This window comes from Delphinus delphis, chromosome 19, assembly GCF_949987515.2.
Source record: "Delphinus delphis chromosome 19, mDelDel1.2, whole genome shotgun sequence".
NCBI classification, from domain to species: Eukaryota; Metazoa; Chordata; class Mammalia; order Artiodactyla; family Delphinidae; genus Delphinus; species Delphinus delphis.
This window is the reverse complement of record NC_082701.1, coordinates 29714962-29741298: the sequence shown is the minus strand read 5'-3', so window position 1 is coordinate 29741298 and position 26337 is coordinate 29714962. Positions and strand designations below refer to the sequence as shown.

The following is a 26337-nucleotide window of genomic DNA, read 5'->3' as shown; positions in this document are numbered from 1 at the left end:
TGGCCCCATTAACAGGTACCAGAGTCCAAAAATTAAAATGTGGTGAGTTCTACAGCCCCATACCCTTAATTTCTTCCATAAAAAAAACCCAAACAAACATCTGTTTCATCTTCCTTCCTAAAAACTGACTTCTGTTTTACTTCCTTTTTAAAAACAGACTTCTTTTTAAAGCAGCTTTTAATATTTTCCCTTAAGAGGGAAGAAGACAGTAATAGGTGATTATTTTTTGGCCCCTAGCTCTCACGTTTTTTCTCATTCATCCCGTTCTCTCCTTTATTCTCAGGCACGAGGACCCCCTCTTGATTCTCCTTCACTTTGCTTTCCACTTTCCTTCTCTCATTCCTTCTTCTTCTTTTTTTTTTTTTTTGTGGTACGCGGGCCTCTCACTGTTGTGGCCCCTCCCGTTGCGGAGCACAGGCTCCGGACGCGCAGGCTCAGCGGCCATGGCTCACGGGCCCAGCCGTTCCGCGGTATGTGGGACCTTCCCGGACCGGGGCACGAACCCCTGTCCCCTGCATCGGCAGGCGGACTCTCAACCACTGCGCCACCAGGGAAGCCCTCTCATTCCTTCTTGAAGTGGGACAAGATTCATATTTCAGCAAGCCACTTTTTCTTTTCTTCCTTCTTGGGTAAGGACTCACTTTTCTGGGTGCCTGTCAATCCCTAGCAAAGAGTGAGAGGACCAGAATGACCATAGGGCAAGGTCCAAGGCCTGCAGCCTAGGCTCTCTGGGGCTTTTCCAACACCAGGCAGCCTGGGATGTTGCTTGCATGGCCTCTTTTTAAGTTCTGGGCTGTGGTGTGCAATGAATGTGTTTGTATGTGACATACTCACATTTAATGCAGACTGTGAATGCTGATTTCTCCAAAGGTAGCCATGAATAAGTTTTGAGATTCACATTTGAAGCTGAGCATAAACCGGCAGAAACCCCTGCCGGTGAACTTTTTTTGGGTTTCCTACAGAAGAGAAGTGAGAAAAGAAATAATTCTACTCTGGGGAAAGGCATAATTTAGAAGCCGTCAGCATGTGTAAGAAAACAGACTCTGTGGCTGCTCTGTAAACCCAGACTGGCAGCCAGGGCTCATTGTTTCCTTTCCTTCCTTCAGCGTTTGTATAAGGCGAATGGGGCCAGCGCCTCTCCAGCTCCCCACCGGGCAGCTGAGGCTGTGGACTTCAGAAGCGGCTGGCCTGGGGCAAGCCTCCCGCTTGCTTCCCCTGCCTCCGTCTTTCCTGTTCCTTACCCCCTGACCTATCACCCCTTCCTTTCCTGGAAATACTGTCCTTCCTGAGAGTGGAACAGGAGTATTGGAAGGTTCAAGGATATTTCAGGAAACCCCAAGTGGGGTATTTAGCTCTTTCTACCACCTCTTCCACTTCAACACCCAACAACATTGGTCTACCATGGGCTTTCGTTTTGACCACTCACCTTCCACTTCCACTTCCACTATGCCTGGGTGAGACGCAGGGGTTCTGATCCAAGGGGTCGTGTTATCTCTTGTTATGGCCAGGCCTACCTCCGAGGCAAAGCTGGGGAGGTTAATTCTCACCCCCATATTCTTGAAGTATTTCTGTGATGTTCAGTTTAATCTGATTACTCATCTTTAAAATTAGCGGTGGGAGACCGAGCAGGGGAGACATTATGCCTGGGCCCCTGTAGGTCTGAATCCCTTCAACAGTTGGACATCTTGTGTAATTGGTCACCGTGGGTGTGGAGCTTGCTTGGCTCAGCTCCTCAAGGGACATGCAGGGTAAAGGATAGTGACCCCTGCTGTCCTGCAGCCTAGTGCTGGCCGGTGGTGTTGGCCACTCAGGAAGCTCTGTGGAGGCCCAGGGGTATAGTGGCCTTCGGTGACATTATGGTGGGAAGGATGTCGGGGAAGAGGGCAGCTTCCCTGCTGAAGATTCGGTTCCAGTGAGGTTCAGAGGAAAAAAAGGACTGTGATCTGTGGGCCTTCTCCAAACATCCAGATGGGCCCCAGGCATAGTCCAGCAAGGAAGATCTGATTCTGTTTGTCTTCCTCCTGTCTCTCTAAATAATTTTATCTTCAAAGCATGACGCAGGCGTTCATTAACACTCTGGCTCTCCTGGGAGGTAGGCAAGTGAGAACACCACCCCCGTCAGTGAAGCCCAGGGAGTAGGTAGGTCCAGGAGCCTCAGGTACGTGAGCCACAGAGAAACGGAGCGGATCTCAGACCTCGGGGTTCTGCCCTCAGACCTTTACTCGGACATACCCTAGGCGGCCCTAGGAGCCACCCCTCTATCTCAGTTTCCTTCTTTCCCATTAGAAGAAAAAAGCTGAGGCTGTGGAAGGAAAAATGCTGGGTACTGTGGGATGAGTAATGGAAAATTTGAGAGTTGAAGAGAAATTCTGGTCAGATTCACTGTCGTTGTGAATTTTAGATGCAGGATCCTGATTATGCCGTTAGTTTCATTAATTTACTTGCTTTAAAAAAATGTGCTGAGCCTCTACTTCTGGGCAAGGTATTACAAACAGAATCACTTCTCCTAGAAGTACTGGCTAGCCGCGAGGGATCCTGCTGGCTGGGAACTTGATCCTTTGTATCCCATGCTTGGTTCATAAGCAAAAGATGTTGGCTCATAAGCAAAAGATGTTGCCTCTTCAGATGGTGGTTGCAAGTGCTGGAGGACTCCTGGCATCTGGAAATGGGTGAGAAATCCACTTGTGACTGTTGATGTAGCAAATCTCTAGAGACTAAACTTTTTAAGCCATTTATCTTGGTTGGATCAGGAGATCCTTAGGAGTCCTCTCCTTGGGGTTGGAGGTAGCATATCTTTAAGCCTGGCCTTTTCTAGGGCTCCCTAGGAATGGTGATCATGCCGGTTTGCTAGATGTTGGTAGGGTAACTCCTGAGAGCCCTGAGTTGATACTGAACCTCCGACTCTAGAATTGCAGCAATGTTGGGATCTCCATTGGTTTCTTTCTTATTCATGGGGCATCTTGGCACAGTGTAAGAACAGAGGAGGGGGGTCATTTTATCCTGTAAATGTTGCCCTCTCTCGGGTGGCAGTTGGACTCTACTGGCTTTGCAGGAAGCCCAGCCCCATCAGCTAATGATATTCCTTATCTTGGCACTGCAGGCTGCTGAGAACCAGCCCTAGACCTCTGCTTGAGGGTCCTTCCTCTGAAGACATCACCAGTGTGTGGAGCCCGCCCCACACCAACCCCCTGCCAAACCACGGCCTTTACCTGTGTCTTCCGGTGTTTCCCGTGCGACCCATCCTGTGGGAGTGCCTCGTGGGCCGCCCCAGAGTTCACCCCACACTCAGCAGCGCCAATGGTGAAGATGACAAGATCCAAGACTTTCCAGGCATATCTGCCCTCTTGCCACCGGACCTACAGCTGCATTCACTGCAGAGCCCACTTGGCCAATCATGATGAACTTATTTCCAAGGTACATGTTCCCTGCAGGCCTTCCTTGCCTACCTTGGGGGAGGGCACTTCTGGCTCCTAGGTTTGCAGACGTTTATGAGCTCTGCCAAAGGGCCCGGAACATTTGTATTCCTTCTTTTGTCCAGGGAGGGCTGACCCAAATGGCTGTCTCACTCAGCTGAGAAATAACTCGGAGTTAGGGGGAGAGTGTACTCGTTTAATCTGTAACTTTGGAAAGTAAATGTCATCCCTGTTGAGTCTGTGGGGGCTGGGGGCTCGCGAGCCGGAGGGGAGAGGGGCTAAAGGGATTGGAGCCTCGCGCTCTGCTTGCCTGGGCTGTGTTGGCGGGTGCATGCGGTGTAGGGTGCTGCCTGCCTAGAAAGGAGTTCTGAGAAAGGTGGTCTCTTGTAGGAGAGGTTAATGGCTGAAATGAGAGAGGGGAATATTGCTTTTTAAGCCCCTAGGGAAGGTTACCAGATGATTTAGTTACTAAAATGGGTGGCCTTTGGAGGACCAAAAGTGGCTTGGTGAAGAGCTGACCCACTGGCTTGTCGGGACCTTTCGGGCTTCTACGTGAGGTGAAATGGCATGACGTTTGGTCACAATCAGAAGAAAGAGTGGAACCCCATTTTCCCTGAGGAGCCTTGGCACCTGCTTCCTGAAGTTGGGGTGGGGGGATTATTAACAAATAAGTAAACCTAATGTCCCGTTGAGCAGTCCAGACACTGGCTCCTTCAGGCAGCGTTCAGAGGGGAGCTGCTCCCTCCTGGCCCCAAGCTTCTTGCCAAGGGAGGAGAAACAGCTTTAGTAGGCTGCAGGAAAAGGAGAAAGAGCTCGTGGGGGACTTTTCGCTTTAAAAAGCATCCTTCTTCAGAACCTGGACTTCATGCCATTAAAGTAAAAAAAAAAAAAAAAAAAAAAAAAAAAAAAATTTATGCGGACTCAGACAAAGTTTAAAAACAAAAAAATTTAGTGTTCTTGATCTGTTTACAAGAACTGCTAGAAAAGGTGGCATCACTTTCCCTGCCTCTGGCTCGGTAGCCCTGGGCAGAGCCGGAGGAAGGATCAGCAGTTACAGAACAGCCCTGTCCAGCTGGCTGATCTGACAGGAAGTGGAGAAGCTGCTTGAACAACCACGTCTGTTAGTGGGGATTCTCAAATCAGGACTGCAGCTGGAAGAACTCCTCCTTCTAGGCCTCTTCTAGGGTCTAGGGTTACCAAAAGGCTTGAACCCTGCAGCCCTCAGAGTCCTGGTCTCTGGCCCACTTTCCCTTCTCTAGGTTTCTGCTAATTACTCTCCTCTATGCTATTTGTGTTCCAGCCAGCCTATAGCTTCCTTCTCTGTCAGCTAACTCATCTTGTCTCAGATTCCTCTTGGACCTTTGGGGAACCCCTGGAGCCTGGAAGTTTGGATGTGGGGAGGCTATGTCAGTGAGAGGAGAGGGGAGTCAGTCCTCTTCACTTTGGAAGCTTGGAGGGAAAATATGAGTTGTCCTACTTCTGGAAATCTCCAGAGGAGTAGAAGCCAAGACATCTTTTTAATATACAGAAGTACTGTGGGGACTTCCCTGGTGGTGCAGTGGTTAAGAATCTGCCTGCCAATGCAGGGGACATGGGTTCGAGCCCTGGTCCGGGAAGATCCCACATGCCACGGAGCAACTAAGCCCTTGAGCCACAACTACTGAGCCTGCACTCTAGAGCTCACGAGCCACAGCTACTGAGCCCACGTGCCACAACTACTGAAGCCCACGCATCTAGAGCCCATGCTGCACAACAAGAGAAGCCACCACAATGAGAAGCCCGTGCACTGCAATGAAGAGTAGCCCCCGCTCGCCGCAACTAGAGAGAAAGCCCGCACACAGCAACGAAGACCCAATGCAGCTAAAAATAAATAACTAAATTTATTAAAAGAAAAAAAAAGAAGTACTGTGTATCGTAAGAAGTGGAGGTAACCGTAAACTGTATTTAAGCACCTTCTGTGTGCTAAAAACTGCTACTTAACACTTTATAAATATTATCTCACTTAACCCTCATAAGAAGCCTTTAAGGTAGGTGATGTTAGTCATATATTATATGGATGGAGAAGCTGAGACTCATAGAAGTTGTCTAAGAACTCAGGTCTTGAGTTCTCAAAGAAGAGAGAGCAATTACTTTGAGCGTGTTCAAGAATAATTTCTGGAAGAGGTGGTATTTGAGCTGGGCCTTGTGAAATGGTCAGAAGGGAGTATGCGGGGATGACAGTGGCCTTCAGAGTTGATGTCTTACCTCTTTGGCTGGTACATAGGGCCTTGGATGATCTGGCAGAGCCTAGCTTTTGAGTTAGGGTCCCTGCTGCTTCCTTGATTTATGTTCCAACCACTTGGAACTAAGCAACATTTCCCTGAATATGAAGATGGGGGTGTTTTGGGCCTCTGTGCTTCAGCCAAAAGCATCCGTTTTTCTTTACCTCCTTCCTCTCTCACAGGAGCTCTTACACATCCTTTTCCTCCTGGGGCCATGTCCTATTAGCTTTGTATCTCTGGGTCAGAATCTGACCCATAGCAAGAACTCAATAAATGGTCAGATAAACAGATGGATGGCTCTTGAGCCTTGGGAGAAGACGAGTGATGAGCAAAGAAGACTGTTGGCCTCATGTCCTCCTTTCTGCCCCTTTTGGGGCAGAAAGGCTCCTTCACAAGTCCAGGCCAAAGTCAGCACAGGCTGCAGTTTCATTGGCTACAACCCGTGCACAGATGGGGTGCATTAGAGCTTGATGATTAAAGAGTTGTGTTAAATGCCTGACGGTGGGGAGAGAGTGAGGGAACTGTGGCTGGCATTGCACAAAGATTCCTTTATTTCATTCCACAGCCACCCCCGGCGTTAAATAATCTATAGATTCTTATGCAGGTCCACTTAATGGAAAGATCACTGCCCCAGCCCCCTCCTTGGAAAATGGGCCTTTCATTTTGTTCCTCTCTTCCATTTAAGAAAGTTCAGGGAGAGAATGTTTCTCCTGTTCTCCCCTCTTGACATAATCTCCTATGCGGTTTCAGAATCCACCCAGTGGGAGTTAGGAGCTGGGAAGCAGCTAACTGGAGCAGCAGTGTAATTAAATGATACTTTGTACTTGTAACAGAGCCTTTCATCTGGAAGCTTGACATTCCATTGTTTGTTGTTTTTTTTTTTAAAAGAAGTGAGTCTGCCTTCATTATGGAGAAGCCAACACAAAGGTCCAGAGAACTAAAGCTCAGAGCACGTGGCTAGCAGAGAACTGGGAACAGAATCAGGACTTCGGGCTCCCGTCTTATCAGCATGGCTAAGCCGCCGTGGAAATGTGTAGTTGTCAAGTTTTAAACAGTTAGGGTCTGTACTGATGTGGTGGAAAGACTCCTGCACTAGGCCCTTCTGTCTTCCCAGCTTGCTTCAGATTCCTAGAGGCCTGGAATCAGCTGTCCAACCTCTGAGTCTCAGCTTCTCACTAATAAAATGAGTTAAATAATATTTGCTGTGTCTAATGGCTAGTAGTTAGCACTCGTGTGCTTACTGTGTGCCACGGCCGGAACAGTCCTAGGAGGTAGCCCTACCTTATTTGAGAGTGGGGGGAGTAGGCTTACCTCATTGGGTTGTTAGGAGGCTGGATGAGATCATCGATGTGTGGGTGGCTTGCAAATCACAAAGCTCTATGCAAACGTAAAGTAGTCCCTTTGCTTCTCTTGGCCTTGATGTCCAAAAAAAAAAAAAAACAAAAACAAAGCAAGGAGGTGGGGTGGAGGGATTGTTACTGCCTAAGCAACTTTACTTTAGCCAAGATAGTTTCACTTTAGAACCTGGAGCACAGGAGTTGGATTTGAGAGAATAAGGCAATGGAAGAGAAGGACAGCCAAGTTGTGTGTGTTGGCAGAAAGGTAAGAGCATTTGCTCTGTAGGACGCTGGGGGGTGCGGGGCGTTGGGGGTGCTTTTTGAATCGATGACAGAACTATCTAGGGAATGTGCTGAGGCCTCCTACAATTTCTTTCTTCGGGGGTGCTGTGGTCTAAATGCTGAAGTGTTTGCATGCAGAGGTATTTTGAGTTGGCACGAGGAATTGCTCACGCTGTTGTTTCTCACTTAATGGTGCAAGTCACAGTATAAAAATATACTTTGGTTATAAAATAATAATAGTTTCAATTGGAACAGTTAGTTGCCCCCAGTGAAAACAATCTAATGCTCATTTCAGTGGATACTATCTATTATGGAAACCTGGATCTTTGCAAGACTTTCCATAAAAATTATCTGTAGTCAGTCCATCCCTTGCCTCCCTCCTGCTAGCCCTTCAGTGGTGTTGCAAGTAGGCCATTTAAGAATGGTGAATTGAAAAAAAAAAAAAAAAAAAAAAAAAAAAAAAAGAATGGTGAATTGGATTAATCTATCATGAACCCACTTTGGGGACGGTGGCTTCATTCCAAGACACAGGTTGCACTAAGTGCCCTGGGTCCTTAGAGGGAAGGTGTTGGAGGCTGTGGAGTGGGCAACTCAGTGACAGCCTGGGGTTACACAGCCTCAGGGCCGGGCTTCTCTGCCTCACACCCCTCAGCTGCTGTCTGTGTGAGGAGCTGGGCCTCCTTCTGAGGCTGCAGTCTAATTAGGAGGCAGGTTCTTTTTGTTCCCTGTGGGGTTCCATTGGGCTCACAGTGGTGACATTTTGGTTTTTCCTTCCTGCCTAGACATAAGCTGCAGCATAGCTTTGAGAAAAGTGTCAGGGAGGAAGGTGCTGTGAAGCCTGAAGACTTGTATTGATCTGGTGGCTGCTGAGAGGCCCACTCTGCCCTCGGCCTCCCACCTCTGCTTCTGAGCACTAGCATTCTACACCAGTGACTCTCAAAAAGTCTTGTACCCCAACACAGTGACTTAGAGGTTGTGGGCAAAGAGGGAGTATTGTCCCATCCTGTCAACTCTACGTTTCAGGTATTTGTTTCTCTTAATCCCCACTACCCACCAGCTTGTCTTTAATGTGCAATAAAACTAACTTTCCAAAATATTAATGCAGTTATTTGTGTCCTGAAAAAACTTCATGTAAAAAATAAATACAGGAACAGAACTTCTAAAAATCTATTCATTTCTTTTCCTCTAGGTGCCCGGGAAAATGTTACAGTGAGCATCAGATTGTATTAGTTGTGTTAGTGACCTCTGTGTCCCATTAAAAGGCATAATTCCTAAAGAACGTATACAATAAGATATGGCTTTTGAAGATAATTCTGTGAGGTTATCTATGTTGCAAAATATATGTCATATTGTAGTTTTATTAATTGAGAGGTTTTGGTATCCAGTGGATGACAATTATTTTTACAAAAACCATAATTCAGTAAAATTAGTTTTTCTATTCTAGCAGGAGAGGGAAAAAAGCCAGATTGCATGTAAACCTATAAATGTCTGTCTCATTATAAGTGCCCATTTTTTTGTTTCCAAAATAGTGGAAACCTAGGGCCAGAGTGATTGTTAGGTTTTAAGAAACAAAAGGTTGAGAACAATCACCGTTGCAGGACCCATACCATATAGCGGCACCTTTGCTTCTTTTGCAATGTTTGCAAGACACTGTTATGTGTTTGTCAGTTTCCTAAAGAGCATTTCTGAGGTGCAGTAAAGGCAGAATTAATAAATTATGGAAGAGTTCCAACATACACCAATAAGCCCAGTTTAAAAACACATTCAATCAATTTAGCTTTTGTAAAGAAAATCACATATCCAACCTAAAACTACTTACTTCTTTCCCTCAGCTATTTGATCTTTGAAAGCCCTAATCTCCTACTAATGAAGTGTTAGTTCTGGAGGGGTACAGATAAGCTATCTGTGACCACCCAGGAAGGGTGACAGGTGAACCACGTCTACAGCAAATCTCCAAAGGAATGTGGTTAGATTACAGTGTTTCTTGGTGAAAAGAAACTATTTAGAGTTTGTAAGATAGAACATCTTATGGTATCTTCTCCTCATGGGCGCAGAGATTGAATCAAGTCAGGGTGAGATAAATCATAAATTAGGCTGGTACAATTTGTACAGCATAAGTGTTCAAAGTTGGGACCACCTTAACTGGATCTCAGAGGCCTCTGGTACATGTGGGTGATGGCAGTGGGGACTGTGCCTATAACTTGCTCTTTTGTCTCATTGGCTCTGTTTTATTATTGCACGAATACAAAGTATGTAATGGGGTGGGGTGCACTGTACTAGATATGATACTACCCTCGAGGATTTTACCCTCAAGAACTTTCACTCTAGTCTGGGGAGATAAAAGGTTCATAAGTCATCCCTTTTTTTTCCCTTAGAACAATTTAACACAAAATATACACATGTATAGCTCCTGAGATGTTACAACAAATTTAAAATATGTAGATCAACATGATCCAAATCGTTTCCAAGACACCGTTATGGTGGTTCAACAACCATTTTTTTTTTTTTTTTTATTCAGTACGTGGGCCTCTCACTGTTGTGGCCTCTCCCGTTGCGGAGCACAGGCTCTGGACGCGCAGGCTCAGCGGCCATGGCTCATGGGCCCAGCCGCTCCGCGGCATGTGGGATCTTCCCGGACCAGGGCACAAACCCGTGTCCCCTGCATCGGCAGGCGGACTCTCAACCACTGCGCCACCAGGGAAGCTCCCAACAACCATTTTATAGTGTATACTGAATGGATGTCCACATCATGCCACAAAACCCTACTCTTTGTTTCCAAATTTGAAAGCTAGTCCTCCAGAGCAGGGGGTCAGTCAGCCTCTATAGACACAACATCCAGCTCAGGAATGTCTGCAGTCACATTAATCAGAGTCAGTGTTCAGCCTGGTTCTTCCAAAGCCTCCGTGTACAAACTCTTTATTGTAGGTTCCAACTTGAATCTTTAGATAGAGGCAAAAACGATGCCCATCCACATAGCATGTCTCCATAGACTGAATGGTGTGAGTTCTCACAGCTAAGGGCCTCTGATAAAGGACCCGTAAAGGTGTTTTCTGGGCGCTCTCCAAGTCCCATCTGGTTGTGGTTCCTTATTTATACGTTTAGTTGTAGAAGATCCTTTCTGCTAGTCTTCAGGTCATTCCCCAGGTCATTGTAGCTGCTCTATAAATAGTTGTAATTTAGGTGTGCCCATGGGAGGAGGTGAGCTCAGGGTCTTCCTACCCCACTGTCTTGGCCCCTCCCCCATAAGTTGTCCCTTCTTGAAGTTTGTATGGTCAACCCTCTGTATCCACAGTTCCACATCTGGGGATTCAACCAACAGTGGATCAAAAATAATTCAGGGGCTTCCCTGGTGGCGCAGTGGTTGAGAGTCCGCCTGCCAATGCAGGGGACACGGGTTCGTGCCCCCGTCCGGGAAGATCCCACATGCCGCGGAGCGGCTGGGCCTGTGAGCCATGGCCGCTGAGCCTGCGCGTCCGGAGCCTGTGCTCCGCAGCGGGAGAGGCCACGACAGTGAGAGGCCCGCGTACCACAAAAAAAAAAAAAAAATTCAGGAAAAAAATTCCAGAAAGTTCCAAAAAGCAAAACTTGAATTTGCTGCATGCATGCTGGCAACTATTTACGTAGCGTTTACATTGTATTAGGTGTTATAAATAACCTAGAGGTAATTTAAAGTATAGTAGTTTATATGCAAATACCATATCATTTTATATAAGGGACTTGAGCATCCTTGAATTTCAGTATCTGAGGTGGGTTCTGGGACCAGTCCCCTGTGGACACAGTGGGATGACTGTCCTTCACCTTATGGTTTTTTTATGTGGTCTCTCTCTTTTTTTTTTGGCCACACTGCGCGGCTTGTGGGATCTTAGGTCCCCAACCAGGGATTGAACCCGGGCCCTGGCAATGAAAGCACCGAGTCCTAACCACTGGATGGCCAGGAAATTCCCCACCTTATGTTTATCTTAAACCATTTATCACAGTATAACAATGAATGTCTCCCATTAGTCTGTGAACTACTTGTGGAGATAATTGTGACGTCATCTTTGTGTCTCTAGCACCCAGCACAGCTCCTAAAGACTGGTAAATTTTCAGTGAATATCTGAGCAAACAACTGTTAGTTCTCTAAGATAGAGACAGAATAAGGGGCTCTTAATCTGGGGTCCATGGGCTGGCTTCAAGGGATTTCTGAAATTGTATGTTTAATTCTATGTGTATGTATATTTTTCTAGGGAGGGTTCCATAGCTTTCATTAGGTTCTCAAAGGATTGTTGATCAAAAAAACCCCCTTAAGATCCATCTGTCTAGAAACAGAAGTTCTGGGAAGACTTGGTAGAAGTGACACTGAGATGTACCTTGAGGCAAGAACCTAGACGTGTGGAAATGGATGGGGAGGGACTGGTAAAAGGAGCATCACGAACAAAGAAGTAGAGGCCAGGAGTGTGTGGGGAGGAGCCATTCTTTTGGGCAACATTGAGAGCTGTGCGAAAACGGATTGAAAGAGTAGGCTGACGCCAGGTTGTTGGGAGAATAGAAGTTCGGACTTTATTTTGCTGGCAGTTGGGCGCCACTGAAGACTTCTTTTTTTTTTTTTTTTTAATTAATTAGGTTGCGCTGGGTCTTAGTTGCAGCAGGCGGGCTCCTTAGTTGCGGCTCACCAGCTCCTTAGTTGTGACATGCAAACTCTTAGTTGTGGCATGCATCTGGGATCTAGTTCCCTGACCAGGGATCGAACCTGGGCCCCCTGCATTGGGAGTGCGCAGTCTTAACCACTGCACCATCAGGGAAGTCCCATCACTGAAGACTTTTGAGCAAGTAATGACATGACCAGAGCTTTGCTTTTAGATGGCAGGTGTCGTGGTATCCTAGGTGAACTGCTTAAGAAGAGACTAGAATTGGGGAAACGAGTGTATATGCACCTCAGTGGTCTGCAGGTGGTCCAGGCACATGGTGGTCATTCAGTACATACTTGTTGATCACCACTTGGGAAAGAACTACAAGCATTCTAGGGCTTAGAAAAATTCTCTCTATCATTTATAGCCATGAACAAGAGGAATTGAGTTCAGGAAGTCACACTCTTTGGTTGGGAGGCAGACCTGTCCTACAGTCTGTGAAAATTGATGATCTGGGTGGGCATAAGTAGAATTGTTCACCAATTTATTACCAAAGGAACTGCTAGGGACCAAGTCAAGTGAATCATCTGTGTTTTTTGCTGTGGACTGCAGGCAGCTGGAGCACAAATCTGCTCAAATGTGGTCCTTTCTATGTGGTTGCTTTAAATACCAAAAGGAAATGTTGACTTGAGCTATGAGGCATACCCTGAAAATTAATTCTGTGGTTTGCAAATGCCTGTAAGATTCCAGTCCTAAGATTGGTTTGTATGTTCGTGCCTCAGCATTCAGCAAGGACGCTGGTGATTGCAAGCCTGTGTTTCTCGTGAAAATCCGGACTCTTTTCAGCAGGGTGTTCTCCCTGGGAAGCAAGGAGTAGATGCAGAACCCCTGCCCCTGTGTTTTCATTTGAGCACCAGCACTCCCTAGGTCTCTGGAATGGTAAAGCTGGACCATTGCTTCTTTGGCTGTTTGTATTTTGGGGTCTGACTGGAATCTACCATTATACACTAATTGTTCAGTTCAATAATATATATATATATATTTTGTATTTTAAGGATATACATTAAATTTTTATTATGAAATATACAGAAAAAGATGCATAGAACACAAATGTATGGCTTAAAGAATTGCTCATCTAACCACTACCCAGTTCAAGTAACTGAGTGTAGATCATTGACAGAACTCTAAAAGCCAACAGTTATTCTCAACCTTCCCCTTGAATGTTACCATTATCCTGATTTGTGTAGGAATTTCCTCCTTTCTCTTCATATTTTAACCACCAAGGTGTATATTCAGTACTTGAACATTTAGATTTGCCTGTTTCTGAAATGTATATAAATAAAATTTCTCTGTATAAATCTTTCATGTCTTCCTTCCTTTGCTCAATATTACATTTTAAAGATTTATTCATCTTGTTATGTGTAGCTACAGCTTTTGGTTGTTGGTGGCGATTCTGTATAGAGTTCAATAATATTTTTTGTGTTTCAAACAACTTGCCAGGCCTAGGCTGGGTGCTAGGGATAGAGAGAAGCCAACAGGATTCCTACACTCAGAGAGCCTGTGATCTTTGGGGTACATGGGAATGTAAGCCTCACTACGGCGGGCAGAAGAATGGTACAGATGAGGTTGTACTGGTGCCAGGATGAAAAACACAGGATGAAAAATCTACATTGCTGCTATTAACTATTATTTATTGAAGATCTACTGTGTGTTAGGGACTCCTTACTTTACAACATCCCTTCAAGGTGGGGATTAAGTGACTTGCCTAAAGCCATGGGGTAGCAAAAACATATGGGATACAGGTCTAGCTAGGTCTGTACCCTCTTTCATAGCTTGACCTAGGTAGCTCCTTTTGGCATTGACTATTTTCTGGGTCTCAGTACTATTGGTGGTAAATCCTACCCCTTCTCCCCTCCTATCATTTCTCTTGCCTGGAGAATGCTTCTTTTTCTCTATTCAATTTCTACCCATTCTTGAAGACCAGCTTAAGTATTTTTTTCTAGGATGTCTTCCTGGACTATAGGATTCTCTTCCTCCACTGGACATCTGTAGTACTCATTGTCTGGTTGTTCATTTGGCAATTAGTAATGACTCTTGTAATAATATGGTCTATGTTTTTGTGGTTACATGCACTTTTATGTGTAATTGTCTTGTTTCCTAATAAGATTCTAAATAACCTGGAGTCATAGACTTTCCGAATGCCCTTGGCCCTGGGTTTTTCTAGTTCAACTCCTCATTTTACAGATTAGGAAACCGAGTGCCTCTTAACTTTGTACTTTGCCACCTCCTCCCTGCCACACACGCCACCTACTGCCTTACACATAAGGGGTGCTTGAAAATGCTAGAGGCAGCCCTGGAGGAGAGGGCTGGCAGCCGGGATAATGAAAGTATCAAGCTGTGAGGTCTTGGGCAAGATTGTTCTCTCAGGCTCTCCCTTTTCTTCATCTACCCAATCCAAATGAGGCATTAGATTAGACTGTCATTAAAGGTTCCTTCCACCTGCCCCATCCTCTGATTCTCATATAGCAGCAGCAGATGATACAAGGCAACATAACTTAGTGGTTAACAGTGTAACGTCTGAGTCAGGCTACCTGGGTTCAAACCTTGGCTTCTTTGCCTATTAGTTATGCAAGTTAAGTAACCTCTCTGTGTCTTGGTGCCTTCATTGGGAAAAGGGGAATCATATTAATGTTAGATACCTATAAGATTTTTGTGGCAATTAAGTGAGGCAATCAATATAAAGTGCTTCTCACAGTGCCTGACATATAGTAAATGCTCAGTAAATGTTCTATCTATGAATATCGTTAAGCAAAAAACAGAAAGTGGCACTCAAACATAATCAGGTCCTGACACCCATAACAGTTCTGGCATATTCACTCCTTCCATTTTTTGAGTCTCAGGTATTGCCCTTTAGCTATACGGCGTTGTCAGTAGTCTTCTGAGACCCGTATAAGTCTCTGGTTCTTTATAGTAATTCCAAAGGGACCAACACGTTTCTGGAGGTAATTGAATAGCAGCAGCAGCAGCTTCCATTCTGCTTTTGGGGGGCCTTACCTGCAAGTAGCTGGGAGGCCTCTCTAGAATTTAAATGGAAAAATCTGCCCCCTACCCCCCTTCCCTTCCTGTCTGCCAGGTGGTTATTTTGCCTATGAACCACACATCAGCCAGTTACAGAAACCTCAAACTACCATGACAACAGCAGCCCAGGCAGCTGGAAGAGAATTCCGGGCCTGAGTGTTGCAGCAGTAGCTGAGAATTGCTTCTCAGTTTGGTTCACCCTGTGACGCTCCACGGTGGGGGGCTGGGGCGAGTTTCTTTTGAATGAAGCCATTTTTCTTTCTTTCCTTTTTTTTTTTTTGTTACAGAAAGATGGTTTTCATTATTTATTTATTTAGGCTGTGTTGGGTCTTCGTTGCTGCATGCAGGCTTTTCTCTAGTTGAGGTGAGCGGGAGCTACTCTTTGTTGAGGCGCCCAGGCTTCTCTTTGCAGTGGCTTCTCTTGTCGCGGAGCACGGGCTCTAGGTACGCGGGCTTTAAAAGTTGTAGTTCTTGGGCTCATTAGTTGTGGCTCGCAGGCTCTAGAGCGCAGGCTCAGTAGTTGTGGCACACGGGCTTAGTTGCTCCGCGGCATGTGGGATCTTCCCGGACCAGGTCTTGAACCCGTGTCCACTGCATTGGCAGGTGGATATTTAACCACTGCACCACCAGGGAGGTCCCTGCCATTTTTCTTATCTTTGAAAACAAACCCAAAAAAGAATCTCTGATGCCTTTGTTTCCAAAGCACTCAGCCAACTCCTGAGGGGAGGGTTTGACCTGGTGACCCAGAGTATCGTCTCTGGGGTCAGGGCTGCTTAGCCAAGGAGAACCTTAGCTCTCTGCTTCCCTCCCCTCCCTGCCTGTTGCTGGTGGCTGGACAGTGACTCAGGAGAGGAGGAGGGAGGAGAGGAAGAGAGGAGGAGACAGCTCCACCAGCTGCTGCTAAAAACAACAACATCTAATCAGTCCATAAACTCCCTCCCCTCCAGAGCACAGTGATGTCAAGAGGCAGAGCAGGTGGCATGGACTCTCCCCTCCCCCTATCCCCTAATGCCTTTGGATCTTTGAAGGGACAATTTATGGTTGTCAAAAGGAAAATTATCTCTCTTTGCGGGGGGGAGGGGTGGCAGGAAATTCCTTCTCTTCCCTTTCAGGACTGGTCCCACCAAGAGCATTCATTGTAACTTCGACTCTAACAGGTAAATGAGGGGCCTGGAAGAGCATTCCCTTGCCAAAACAAAAGATCCTGGTGTGAAGCCTACTGCACTAAGCCCAGCCAGTTCTGCTTTCAGTGAGCTCCTCTGACCTGTTAGATACGAGAGATACAGTGGCAAACAGATGTATAACTTGCCCTCACCCAACTTGTACCCAGACTCCAGTCTGAAGAAGCACCTGGCAGCAGTACAAGTGGGGAGATCCATCGTGAGCCTGGTACCCAGGGTTGTCTGGAGCAGCTGAGAGGCCGGCATGTTGTTCCATGTTGTTTTCTACCCAATTTGCCTGATTTTCATGAGATGCCCAAATGTGTGCAGCTTTCCCCCGATTACCCCTGCTTCGCCTGCAGTGTCAGCCCGAGCTGTAAAGCTGCCAGCCGGGCTCTTGCAGCTTGAGGTGGCCAGCGAATCAGACCTGCTGTCCTCTGATATGTCTTTGGAGGAATGTCTGTTCTTAGGACCAGGCCTCTTTGCTGGTTTGCTTACTTTACCCACAGCCGCTCCCTCCCCTTTACATGCCGAATGTTCCAAATGACAGGTAAGGCTCTGAGGAACCTTTAAGGTTCATCCTAGACACATTCACCCAGGAAACCTAAGGAGAGAGGAAGTGAGAAAAAATAGACTTCTTGGAGCTCCTTTAAGCTCCAAGTCGCCGTATATCTTGATCCTCCCCTTAGCAGGAGAAAGAAAAACAGCAAAGTGTATCGGTGGGGGAGGAGAGTTCCTCCCAGTCTGTCTCCTTCTCTAGAAGAACAACAGGCCAGTCTGCCCTGGGCACTATGGGGCCAGGTGCTGGGTAAGTACACGAGGAAGGAAAGCTGATAAGATAAGGTCTGACAAATCTAGGTCACCAGGCTGCTCCAGGCACCTGTGTGACTAGTCACCTTGAAACGGACAGAGGGAGGATGGACTTTGTTCAGGGCACAGACTAGCTGACTTCCCAGGCCTTTGTTTGTTTGTTTATTTAATACACATTTCTTGATCACCATTAAATGCCAGGTCCTGTGCTTAGGTGTTCCAGGCCCCTGTGTGCCTCTGGTAGGCAAAATCTCCTCCTGGATCCCAGGCCTGTAACCAGTGCTAAAAAAAGAAATGACATCATGCAAAAGCCAGTTGGTCCACTAACTTCCAGAGTGGGAGCAGCCAGACTCTTGGTAGAAGGGAAGGGCTGTTTGGAGTCTTCATTCCCTTCAGCTCGATCAGGGGTCAGCAAAACTTTACCTGTAAAGGCCAGATAATAGTATTTCAGGCTTTGACGGCCATAGGGTTTCAACTCTGCAGCCATAGTGAATACATAAACAAATGAGCCTGACTCTGTTCTAGTAACACTTTACTTACAAAACAGGTGAGAGGCCCCATTTGGCCCTAGTGCATTGTTTGCTGGCCCCTGAATAGAAGATTGGAATGACAGTTGTGAAATGGGTGTTGGAGAAATGAGTTTATGTGATTTCAGGAGGCATCCCAAATCAACACAGTGGCTTCACTTGGTAGGGATAGTATAGGACTCGATGCACTATGCTCAATGGCAAGGTCTGATTGACACCAGAGAATTCTACTGCACAGGCCAAACTTGAACCTCAGCCATCTAGCACGCTGGTTCCCACCAAAGGTTACAGGGTAACCAAGCCAGACAGAGCACACAATTTCATACAGTCTCATCACTTATGTGGGAAAACAATATGGGGGCCCTGTGGATGGCAAGTCATTGGCACCACCTTAAAAGCCCTGAATAAAGGGTCAGGCCACCTCTGCTCTAGGGCCTGGCTCTGCCACTAACTTTTTTATTTATTTATTTGGCTGCGTCGGGTCTTAGTTGCGGCACGTGGGATCTTTGTTGTGGCGTGCAGGGTCTTTCATTGTGGCACGTGGGCTCTTCATTGTGGCGTGTGGGAACTTCTCTCTAGTTGCGGCGCACGGGCTCAGTAGTTGTGGTGCATGGGCTTAGTTGTCCCGTGGCATTTGGGATCTTAGTTCCCTGACCAGGGATTGAACTCACATCCCCTTCATTGGAAGGTGGATTCTTAACCACTGGACCACCAGGGAAATCCCGCCACTAACTGTGGAGGGTGGCATTGGATAATGACCGCTCTCTGACCATTTAGCATATACTGAGTACTACTGTATGAGGCACTGGGGATACAGAAATGGACACAACAAAATTCTTGCCCTTAAGTAGCTCATGATCTAGTGGGGAAGACAAATAGGTGAACTATTATACGAGGTAGTGAAACACAGGCTTTGAGTAGGTGATTATTCAGGCTGCTGTGGGGGCAAAGAGCAAGATGAGTGTTTATTAAGTGAAGAAGAAAGGGGAGTCCATTCTGAGCAGAGGCATAGAAACATTCTAGAGGAGATCCAGCCTTGGAGACCACAGGTAAGAGATGGAGAGGGCACGTAGAGGGAAGCAGGAGGTCAGCAGGGATGGGTCACATAGCGCCCAGAAGGCACAGCTAAGGTGTTTAGACTCAATTGTGTATGCTGCATGCTCTGGGGAGCCACGGAAAGTTTTTAAGCAAGGGAGTGATAGCATGTGGTTCATACTGCACTCAGCTTCTCTCTAACGTCTACAGACTGTATATCCATGAGCTTTGTGTGAAGAGGAATGTTGATATTGTATAAAGTTAATAAGCACCGATAATTAAGCCAGTGGCTGTAATTAATAACCAGGGTCAGTCCCTTCCTGGTGATGCCTTCAGCTAAACAGCAACCAGATAAATCATTGGCAAACACCAGGCACCCATAACTGAGAAGAGGGCCCTTCAGAGTGCTCCAGGACCTGGATTCCCTGCTTTTCTGGGTAAGATACTGCCTCTCATGTGACCCTCCTGGCTGCTTGAGGCTCACTCACTGAGTCATCAGAAGCTGGCCGTTGCAACCCCACATGTCTGAGTTTTTCTGTTACTTTAAAGGGAGAACTGAGTTGCAGAATTCAGGTGCCTTTGGTGTAGTTTTGAAGTTTAGGACAGGGAAAAGTGAAGGCGGAAAATAAGTGGCTTCTGCAATAGTCATGGCTTTCAGGGCCTAAGAGTAGTTGAAACTGGCATTGGAAAGTGGGGATTCTTAGGCAGCGATTCCCGAATCTGACAGTACATCAGAATAAGCTGGGATAAAAAGGCTGGTTTTTATCCAAAGGTCCCACCTCCAGAAATTCCTATTCTGTAGGTCTGAATGTGACTGGGAATCAGAGCCCCTAATGGGGGAAAGAAACAAGTCACCTAGGACACCAGATTTAAGGAGGCACTCACTCCATTATATGTCATTACAGGATATTGAGTATAGTTCCCTGTGCTATACAATAGGTCCTTGTTGTTTACCTGTTTTATATGTAGTAGTATGTATCTGTTAATCCCAAATTCCTAACTTATCTCACTCCCCACCCCCCATCCCCTTAAGTAACCATAAGTTTGTTTTCTTTGTCTGAGTCTATTTCTGTTTTGTAAATAAGTTCATTTGTATCATGTTTTTAGATTCCATATGTAAATGATATCATATGGTATTTGTCTTTCTCTGACTTGCTTCACTTAGCATAATGCCTCCAGGTTAGTCCATGTTGCTGCAAATGGCGTTATTTCATTATTTCTTTATTGTTGAGTAGTATTCCGTTGTATATATGTACCACATCTTCTTTATCCATTCATTTGTCATGGACATTTAGGTTGCTTCCATGTCTTGGCTATTGTAAATAGTGTTGCTATGAACATTGGGGTGCATGTATCTTTTTGAATTAGAATTTTCTCCATATATGTGCCCAGGAGTGGGATTGCTGGATCTTATGGCAACTCTATTTTTAGTTTTTTAAGGAACCTCCATACTGTTTTCCATAGTGGCTGCACCAATTTACATTTCCCACCAACAGTGTAGAAGGGTTCCCTTTTCTCCTGTTGTTCCCATTTTCAGATGAAGAAAGTGAGGCTTAGGCAAATGGAGTTGATCAAGGGGACTCCGCTAGGAAATGGTAGAACCAGAGTTGGAACTCAGGTGTGACCCACCAGGCCACTCCCCTAAGTGCTCTACCACAGGGCCTATTTCTTGCTCTGAATTAGCAAAGGAACTTAGCCCAGCCCCCTCTCTTGGTCCTTCCCAGGCAGTCTGCCTGGCTCTGAAATCTCCAGGTAACTTCCTATACCTGGGGTTTAGCACTTGGACCAAACATGACACCCCAGCTCTCCTTTGGGTGTCCTTTTGTTTGTGTTAATGGGTTTCCTGACATGTACAGCCATGGCAAACTGGGAAGGGGCAGAGGAAGGGCACAGGTGATCTTTGGCAGGGGCAGAAGAAGAGTTATTCTTTCTTAAGCTGTTTACTGATTAACTCCCTTTGCTCCTGAAACCAGAAAGAAGAGGAACTCAAGACTCAGCAGAGCTCAGAAGCCCCAATTGATTTGTGGTCCAACTGGGTCAGGGGGAGTGACCCTGTGCAGTGGCCTTTTTTTTCTTCCCCCCAGGGACCTGTATGCCACAGCTCACTAGAGCAGAGTTCCATGCCACTGAGGGGAGGGATTCCAGCCCTGCTGCCTTCCCCCACACTCCCAGCCCCAGAGCCCAGAGGGGTTAGATCTCCTGTGAGGCGCATGTCTACCTATTCAGTCCCTTCCTCCCTGGCCCTCTGGCTGGGCTCCTACTGGTGTTAAGTTGCCCCAAATACCCAGTCTCTTATTTCACATCCTCAGGCAAAGATCCCACAGCCAAGGTGCCCTTTCAGCTTAGCTTTCCCATCGGCTGCTCACTGACAGATAAGCTTCTAAGAGGAGGGAAGAGGGAGGGTGGAGAGGTGGGTAAAACCTGGGGCAGACCCCTTTGTCCCTTTGTCATGGGGTGCAGCGGGTCCTGTAGCTCCCCAGCTTTGTGTTTGGCGGGGCAAGCCCTGGGTGTTGGCCAGCTGCCTGGCCCCTGTCCTTTACTGGCAAATGGAGCTTGACTTGGCTAAGGCATACTTGTACATACGCTAAGCTTTACCTTAGGCTAGAAGTTGGAGGCTGAACGTTTGTAAGTGTCAAGAGACAAGGAAACTCGGTGTTCAGTGTGTGGGCTGGGAGAATGCAGGGGTTCCTGAGCCAGGCTCTGTTTCTGTATAATCTGCAATGGCCGTGCCAGACTCCCTGTCCAGACCTCGCAGAGATGTTTCATTCCTCGGGCTGGATGGAACTGAGACACGAGTGCTGCTGCGAGTTGGGAGGGGGAAGAAGCCAGTGGACAAAACGTTCCTGCGCCTGGGTGGACCAGCACAGCACACAGGCTGGGTCCCTGGGAGGAGAGATGAAGCCTTTCTCCTTTCTTTAGCCAGTCCATATCTTGAGTCACAAATGAGTTACTGCCAGATGAACTGGTATTAGTTTACCTTTCTGAAGTGATAGATGCACTTAAAATAAAAATGAGAGTGACCAGGAAGCTTGCACAGTTAGCTTTGCCAGTCTCACTGGTTTGGGAGATGAACCCTGGAGTTAGTACACTCACTCCATTACAGAACTGGGCCTCTGTGTACAAGTTGGTGTCCAGAATATATTTAAAATGATATCCAGAGTATCCAGAGACTATTTTAAAAACGTGTACAGAAAGGTAGCAATTAAATGTTTCTCTTGGAGTAAGCCTGGCCTCTGAATTCTCCCAGGAACCCTTGCCTAGGGAAGACGATTAAAAATAGATCTGAGTAGCACTTCCTGCTTGGCAGATGGCTGATAGCAAATGCTAGGGCTTGCAGCTGACCTTTCCTTTCTGAAATCTGCTCTGTGTTTCCATGATGCTAATTGAGTCCCTCTCTAGACCTAATCAAAGTGCTGGTTGCAAAAAAACACGGCTTGCTGTCCTGGCTGGGCTCAGTTCAGGGAGCAACTTGAAAGTGCTGGGATTTGCATGGGAACACCCACTCTGTGGTCCAACTGGCTGATCCTTGTTTTAAAACTAACAAGGTCTGCTTTCAAATTTGCTGTCTAGTGCTATTAAGGATCCCACGCCCTGTCCACTCCCATCCACAGGAAAGATCAGTGGAGAGGGGAGTGATGTGTACACAATGGACAGTGCTCACACACACTTCCAGACGAAGTAGCTGCCCAGAAGAGAGACAGGGCCTTTTTGAGATTGAACTTCCAGGTGTGACTCTGTCCCCATCAGCTGCCTTATAAAACAGGGATAATACCTGAGGCAATGCCCTGACTTGGTATCCAACTATGGGAGATAAAAGATATCACTGTTTTTCTTATTATGTAGTAAATATCTAGGGACCACTGCTGACTTCTCATGGAGTTATTATCCTCCCCTGGGAAAGAGATGGGCATATAGACAGGCTGTGCTGAGGCTATGCTAGGTCCTCGCCATCTTCTTCACCCTACTTTGTCTCCCAGGAGAGCCCTCTGCTGGAATTGAAGCATCTTCTGGGCAGAGCTGCTCACTACACACTCTGGGGCTGAGCAAGGTCTGGGACATTAAATATTTGTTGATTTAGATCTCCCCCCTTCCCCCCGCCCCCCGCCATTTAAAAACTATCATAGACTGCTTTAGTGTGACAAAACCTTTTTGCCTGGGAGATGATTTTCTAGTGCCTGATATTTCACAATGTACCTCAGGCTTTTTTGTTGGCCAGGTGAATTTTTTGTTGAGCACCAGAATAGGTGAAAGGGATTTAAGTCTCTGTGTCTTGAGGATGAGTCTTAGCCAGGACTTAGATAAGATAGACCAGCTGATGAGCAGAAAAGCCCTTTTATGCAGATAAACAGGAAGTTTAAAAACACAAGAAAAGAGGTCTAACTCTGACTCAGAAATGTTCATTTAATGTGCAAGGCGTCTGCTCTCTTGAGAATATGGCCTCATGGAATATTCGCCCTCGTAAGGAACCTCACTCAACCCCCTCATTTCACAGATGATGCAACTCCCAGTTCAGAGGATCAGGGGTCTGCCTAAGGAAGTCATGCTGGTCGGAGGCAGATGATCTAGCCTTGCCTGGCAGGGGTGGGAGGGGGTCAGCTCGTTGTTCTGACCCAGTCGTGTTCTGTTTCTAGAGGGAATACTGAGAACCACCAGTGCCCAACTTTTGCACGTTGGCAAGCCCTTTATGCTCACATCTTTCTAACATTTGTATGCTCAAGTCTCTTTCATAAGAGCTCTCTGGCTGTGGTTTCTTCAAGCCCTTTTAAATAACATTGTCTCTTCGTTGGTAACTATTTCATATAACTCTCTACTCCTAACTCAGCCCCGTCCCTGGGGGTATATGAATACAGAGGTTAAATGTAGATATATGCTAATACGCCACAGGTGGAAAGTCTAGTGCTGGACATCTGTCATGAGGGGTGGGGGAGAACACAGTACTTGGCCTACTTCAGTTTGTATGTACAACCTGAAGCCTGACTGTTTAAGCAAGGCCTTGTGTTTTGATTAGCATTTCCAGGAGAGGAGAGTGTTGAAAGTGTTTAGGGAATACCTAGTATGAAATGAAAAATCAGGTTAAAAACACGGTGGTTTTTTACTCCCCCAGTGAAAGGGGCCCGGGTTCGATCCCTGGTCAGGGAACTAGATCCCGCATGCTGCAACTAAGAGTTCCCATGCTGCAACTGAGGATCCCACATGCCGCAGCGAAGATAACGCGTGCTGCAACTAAGACCCAATGCAGCCAAATAAATAAATAAAACAAAACAAAACAACAACAACAAAAAACACAGTGGTAGACTCAACGAGGGTGAAACCGTGCTGTGTACAGGAAATTTGAAGGAGCTGGTAGAAGGAAGGATGCTACCGCTTCTCGAGGGCCTGGCGTATGCCAGGCACTTTACTGTCTGTGAGGTGGGTGTTATTAGCCCATTTGACAGGTGAGGAACTTGAGAACAGAGAGGTGAATGTACCTAAGAGCATACAATAGAGAAAGTGCCAGAACTGGGATTTGAATCTAGTTCATCTACTGAACTGGGAGAGGCTTAGCCCACAGAAGGAGACCTTGGTATGGGCAAAGCTGTAAAGTTATTTGGCACCAAAGGATGTAAAGATGGAGGATTCAGGGAGCTCTCAGGAGTTGAGCTCGTAGAAGGAGTTCTGGTACTGTCAGAACTGCTGGCAGTGGAATGGGCTTTCTGAGGAGGCATTCCCTATCCCTGGAAGTATTTAAGCAGAGGTTTGGTAGAAATGTGGACAAGAGCTTTGCATCAGGTGTGTAATTGACTTTGGGGCTCCTCAAATTCCAGTGACCTATGAAATTAAAACTGGATAAAGTCATAAGTATATTTTGTTTTGTTTTGAGATCCTCCACTCTACCCAACCTACAATCCACTGCATGGGATTCCTGCAGACTGCAATTAGTTAAGTATTTCTCTTTTTGAAAACCCCCCAAAGCATTCTTCTGGGTTCTCTGCTCATTCTTTGCCATGAAGTCCAGGTGCCAAAAAAAAAAAAGCGGGGGGGGCGGTACTTTAAAGGGCTTCTTTACTTTAATTATTTTTTCCCACGAGTTTTGAAACGAGAATCATTCATTCAGTAGTTAGCTGGGAAGGCTGTTTTCAGGTTAGGTTGCAGAGAACATTCTCTTGGTGGTCCTGTCAGCCTTAAGCATTGTAAGTTTACAAATTAAATTTTATCCATTCACCCAAGAGTGACCAAGCTCTGGTGAAGTGATTCACCCTAACACAACTCGTAGGAAGCTAACTGGTAGACCAGAATTCTAATTAATTTACAGTGGAGCAGATAATCCCGAAAGCTTGGACTGTGTGTTATCTTCCTTGAAGGTAAACCCACTGAGTGAGAGAATTAAATTTAGGCAGTTGCTAAGTAAATATGGAGTCAGGGCAGAGGAAGGTGAATAACCTAAGAGACTTTCATCAGTTCTGACAGCTTAATCCATCCTTCTTCTTCAAAGAGACAGATTTTCCAAGTGAACACATTCTAGAAAAATCTTGGGACCTGGAGTCAGAAGCTGTTGGTTTAAGTTCTGACCTTGACTTACAAGCTTTGTGAAACTGGGTAAGTCACTCAACAGCTCTGGACCTCAGATTCCTCCTCTGTTGGTTTGAAGGTTAATCAGTTAATATATGTGAAAGTGCTTTGTACGTTCTGAGGTCCTGTAAACGTGTCAGTATTAGTCTAATTCTGTTGAGCTCCTTTCTTTTAGGAAGTCACTTGGACAACACCCTTGTCATGCCATCTTCATTTTTCCCTAGATTTTGGAGCCACACTGCCTGGGTCTCTGTCATGTATTGGTATTTGATGCTGGGCATACGTCTTAACCTCTGCCTTGCTTTCCTCATCTGTCAAATGGGAACGATAAAAGTACCTCCCTCATCAGATTGTTGAGAGGATTAAATTACTTGGCTTATGTAAAACAGTTTGAATCTGTCTGGCATATAGTAGGCACTGTATAAATGTGAGCTGTGACTGCTGTTATTTCACCATTTCCAATTTATTTTAATGAGCCACCTCAGTCTCATCTGTAAACTGCCTCCAGTTTCACCGTAGTGATTGCTGGTTAGAAAATGTTTAAAAAGCAACCCCCTCCACGGCATGTGGCTTTAGTCTTGGAGGAAAACCTCTTCCGGCCTTTCTGCCTGGATTGGTTACAGGGGAAGACTTGCCTTGAGAGTCTGTAGGTTTTGCCCACTGACTTTCCAGAAATCCTCTGTAGTGTCAGGACATTTCCATTCGCCAATGCCCAGGTGGTTTTGGGAGCAGAGGTGTAGATTGAAACATAAATCCAGGAAATTGATTGTGTTCTTCCTAGGTGTATTAACTTGCATTGTCTTCTTAACTTCAGCAGCTCATAGTGAATTGTTTTCAAAGGCCTGATGATTTTCAAAAGTTTCACACACATGATTTCATATAATCCCATAATAAGCCTTTTTAAAAAAATCCTACCCCTATGTTGCCCCTCCTCCCTTCCTCTCCCCACTGGTAACCACTAGTTTGTTCTCTATATCTGTGAGTCTGCTTCTTTTTTGTTTTATTTGCTAGTTTGTTGTGTTTTTAAGATTCCACATATAAGTGAAATACAGTATTTGTCTTTTTCTGTCTGACTTCCTTCACTTAGAATAATACACTCCAAGTCCATCCATGTTGCTGCAAATGGCAAAATTTCACTCTTTTTTTACATCTGACTAGTATTCCGTTGTGTATCTATATCACATCTTTTTTTTTTTTTTAACATCTTTATTGGAGTATAATTACTTTACAATGGTGTGTTAGTTTCTGCTTTATAACAAAGGGAATCAGCTATACATA

General features: G+C 46.0%; 1 protein-coding gene across 3 annotated transcripts in view; it reads left to right on the top strand.

Annotated features, from left to right (window-relative positions):
• Positions 1-26337, top strand: part of YPEL2 (yippee like 2) — a 59404-nt gene that overhangs the window by 18415 nt on the left and 14652 nt on the right. For 2 of the 3 annotated variants that reach the window (XM_059998120.1, XM_059998122.1), the window contains exon 2: positions 3101-3414. In XM_059998120.1, the coding sequence (XP_059854103.1) occupies positions 3298-3414 (117 nt within the window). In that variant the 5' untranslated portion in view covers positions 3101-3297. Of the gene's footprint in view, positions 1-1323; positions 2670-3100; positions 3415-26337 lie in introns of those variants that run through there. The other variant, XM_059998121.1, reaches the window with a different exon arrangement.